This window comes from Rhododendron vialii, chromosome 13a (genome assembly GCF_030253575.1).
Source record: "Rhododendron vialii isolate Sample 1 chromosome 13a, ASM3025357v1".
In the NCBI taxonomy this organism is placed as follows: domain Eukaryota; kingdom Viridiplantae; phylum Streptophyta; class Magnoliopsida; order Ericales; family Ericaceae; genus Rhododendron; species Rhododendron vialii.
In genome coordinates this window covers 19675143-19679694 of record NC_080569.1, presented here as the reverse complement: position 1 = coordinate 19679694, position 4552 = coordinate 19675143, and the positions used below count along the sequence as shown (strand labels likewise).

The 4552-nt window shown below is 35.1% G+C and overlaps 1 protein-coding gene across 1 annotated transcript; it reads right to left on the bottom strand.

Moving 5' to 3' along the window:
• Nucleotides 1–281: 281 nt before the first annotated feature.
• On the bottom strand, nt 282–1775 carry LOC131313957 (uncharacterized). Its single transcript, XM_058342454.1, has one exon. It carries the CDS (start codon nt 1773–1775, stop codon nt 282–284), a length of 1494 nt encoding a protein of 497 aa, XP_058198437.1.
• Nucleotides 1776–4552: the final 2777 nt, after the last annotated feature.

Sequence of the window (4552 nt, the reverse complement as noted above, 5' to 3'; positions counted from 1 at the left end):
ACTAACTCATATGGTGTGGCTCTCGTGCTTTCCCTTTTTGAAGTTCTATAAGCCCATAACACTTTTGGCAGTAAATTATGCCATTCTCTTGGATTGTCATTTATCATTTTAGACAAAGTATTCTTGATAATTTTATTAGTAGATTCCACTTGCCCATTTGCTTGGGCATAATAAGGAGAAGAATTCAAAATTTTTACTCCATATGAATTAACATAAGTCATTACTTCGTGACCATTAAACACAGATGTTTGGTCAAGCGTAATTGTTTCAGGAATACCAAATCAACAGAAAATATACTCTTCGATGAAATCAATTACCTGTTTCTGTGCTACACTCGTCAATGGGATAGCTTCTGTCCATTTCGTAAAATAATCTGTAGCTACCATTACATACTCATGTTGTTGAGATGAGTGAGGAATTATTTCTCCAATCATATCAATTGCCCACCCCCTAAAAGGCCATGGTTTAACAATTGATTGTAAAGGAAAAGCTGGAACCCTTTGAATGGGTCCATATTGCTGACATTTTTGACATCCCTTAGCATAAGAGATGCAATCTTTCCTTATTGTTGGCCAATAATAGCCATATCTTTTAAGTAACCATTTCATTTTCTCTCCAAATTGATGAGAACCACAAGTTCCTTCATGAACTTCTCCCATAACTATCATTGTTTGGGATTTAGCAATACACAACAATAATACTTCATCGGAAGATTTTCTAAACAAATCATTGCCCATTATAACATAGTTAATGGCCCTTTGCTTTATATTTCTATCTGTTTTCTCCTTTGGGTTCTCTAGGAATTTCTTTATTGGGACCCTCCAATCATCAACTAAACTTATTTCCATAATATCAAAATCATTCCCATCTCTTTCGATAGAGAAAGGCAAGAATCTCTTTTGGACTTTTATTAATTTTTCATTTTGCCCTTCTGGAATCCTAATTCCAGAAGCAATTTGTGCCATTTGATTAGCATCACTATTTTCCAGTCTATAGACATGTTGCAAATGCACTTCATCAAAATATGATACAAGAATTTTAACTTTTTGTAGTTGTAATTCTAATAAAGGATGATTGCACTTATACTCACCTGTTATCTGTCGAATCACCAACTGTGAGTCCCCCGTAACATTTAAATACCTGATATTCAATTCTTTTGCAATCTCCAAACCGATAATCAAAGCTTCATACTCAGCTTGATTGTTGGTCAAGATCCTGCTTTCATCTAACTGAAAAGAAAACTGTAAAAAGTCCCCTTTTGGAGATGTAAAAACTACGCCTGCTCCAACCCCTCTATCAGTTTTAGAACCGTCGAATGACAATTTCCATGGTTTTATTTCAATCATATGTATCTCAAATTCATCCTTTTCCATTAACATGTTAGGATGATTAGCTACGAAATCAGCTAAAGCTTGCCCTTTTACTGCTTTTTGAGGCACGTACTGTAAATCGTATTCTATTAAAGATAATAACCATTTTCCTTGTTTGTCTCTTAATATGGGCCTTATTAAGATATATTTAATTATATCTGTTTGTGCAATTACGTGTACCGTCGATGGTAACATGTAATATCTTAATTTGATAGCAGAAAAATACAATGTTAAACATAACTTTTCAATAGGCTTGTATTTTATCTCACATTCATTTAATCTCCTACTAAGATAATAAATGGCTTGTTCATGACCACTTTCATTATCTTGAGCCAATAGACAACCAATCGATTGGTGCCCTGCTGAGATATACAATTTTAAAGGTTTTCCAGTTATTGGTGGCATCATAACAGGAGGCCTTACCAATGATTGCTTCAAAAACTCAAAAGCCTTCTGATGTTCTTTTTCCCATTTAAAATCTTTCTGAGATTTTAACTTTAAAAGTGGGGAAAAAGCAAGAGTTTTTCCAGATAAATTGGAGATAAATCTCCTGAGAAAATTTACCTATCCCAAAAACTGTTGGAGTTCTTGTTTATTTGTGGGAGGCTGTGCTTCTATTATAGCTTTGGCCTTATCTTTATCAATCTCAATCCCTTTCTTATGAACCAGAAATCCCAAAAAGTTTCCAGCAGTAACTCCAAAAGCGCATTTCATTGCATTCATTTTCAACTTGTATTGTCTCATCCTCATCAAGACTTGCCTTAAATAGTCTATATGCTCATCAAAAGTATGTGATTTTACTACTATGTCATCAATGTAAACTTTCATAAACCTTCCAATTAGGTCATGAAAAATCACATTCATTGTTCTCTGATAAGTCGCCCCTGCATTTTTTAATCCAAATGCCATAACAATCCATTCAAACAATCCAATATATTCTGGACATCTAAATGCAGTTTTGTGTGTATCTTCTTCTGCAATAAATATCTGGTTATACCCAGAATAACCATCCATAAAAGAAAGAAATCGATGGCCTGCGGTTGCATCCACTAAATGGTCTACAACAGGCATGTGATACTCATCTTTTGGTGATGCTGTATTTAAATTTCTAAAATCGATGCATATTCTTACCTTACCATTTTTCTTAATTACAGGAACAATGTTTGAAATCCATTCAACATATTTAACAAGCCTAATAAATTTGGCCTTAAATAATCGTTCAATTTCTTTCTTTACTTCTCTTTGAACTTCCGGTGTCATCTGTCTTGGAATTTGTTGATATGGAACAAAGTCCTCTTTTATAGGAATTTTGTGTTCAACCAATGATCTATTCAAACCAGGCATGTCAGGATAATCCCAAGCAAAACAATCTTTGAATTCAGACAACAAGTACTTCAAACGATCCTTCATTTCATCAGGTAAAGCAGCACATACATGAAGAATTCTAGGATTTTCCTCTGTTCCTACATTAAAATCCTCTAAAGGATCTTTTACTTCTGCTTTATAATCATCAAGTTTAGCAGGAGCAGCTTCTAGATCTTCCATAGTCAATTCCTTAAAAGTCAAAGGACTATCATCTACTACACAGTCTGCCCAATTACAAGAAATAGGCTCATTAGCCTCTAATTTTCTAGATACAATGAAAGAAAATAATTTCTTTAAAGTAGCTTTTAAAGTAGCTAACTCTTCATTTACATGGCTCAAATTGTCACTAATCATGGGAAACCTTTGATTTAGAACCACTAGACCTTAGTATCATGTTAGGTCTAACAAAATCTTCACTTATTTCCTTAAAACCATATGTAATGTATTTAAGGAATTGGCTTTCAGTTAGGCTTACCCCTATCGATTTCACTTCCGAACCTTCAAACTTGATTGGCCATAAGTCTTCATCATATAGACCTGCCTCCACGTTGTTGGTATCTACTTTGAACGGATGTTTATCTGCCCAGAAAATTTCCATTCCACAGACCTCTTTATCCTCTCCTTGTTTCAAAAATATCAATGCCTGATGTAAAGAAGAGGGAACACAACCGTTTATGTGAATCCAATCTCTGCCTAACAAGGCATTATAATTTGAGGAAGAATCAATAACAAAGAAAGTAGTGTTCATCTTTCTGTTTCAAACTTGTAATTGCAAAGAAATCACACCTTTAGCAGGTGAACATCCTCCTACAAAATTTCCAACTGTCACTTCGGTTGGGATCAAGTCTGACTCATTTTTGTTCAAAATCTTCATCATTTTTGAAGGCAAAATGTTCACTATAGCTCCATTATCAATCAAAACCTTATTAATAGGTTGCCCATTGATATGAACCATAATATATAATGGCTTTAAATGCCTGACCAAAGCATCTTCAGGAGTCCTCAAGATAACCACATCTTTTCCTTTTGTGTCTTTCTCAATCTGAATAGACTTCTTTTTCAAATCTTCTTTTTGCTCATTTATTTTCACTATAGCATCTGTTTTGTCCTCAACATCCCCTTCTAAACTCGTAGGCTGATTAGGTTTTGCCTGAAAAGTTTTTGGCAGAACTAAAATCATGTTGCAATGAATTCTAGTAGGGGAAACTGACCCGAATTGGATTGTATCCAGTGCTTGGCCAAAGGTGGTAGACTTTTGAGAGTCCACTTCATTCTTGTCATCTTTGAAATCTTCTTTCATCATATCTGAACTGTTAACTGACAACAAATCATCATCTTCATCATCTTCTAACAATACTTGTTGAAATTCTTCCATTTTCTTCTTTAAGCTCTTCTTGAATTCTGCCTTTTGCTCCTTAATCGACAGAGTAGGGGAAGAACTTGAGCTTTGCCCCCCAAGCCTTTGAGTAATAATTGGTTTGATTGTTTACCCCCCAAGTTTTTCTGCCTCCTTTGCTTTCTGTTTAGGCATTGTTGAAACTGGTATAGTTGACTCCCTAGTCCAAACCATAGGGGCTGCCTGATTTAGAACTGGTTTGGCCTTTATTTCTGGCCATTGTGTTGAATTCATCATTATCTATTGGTCTCTCCTTTCTCTTTCTGAAATCTTCCTTTGTAACCTCCTTTTCTGAGTGTTGGTAATGGGCTCAAATTCCCTTACACTTGGGAATTTAGGATGTCTCACTGTATCCCACCCATGATGCTCGATATTTGGTGGAATCACCATCCTTCCTTGATATCCACCCCTGACAAAAGGC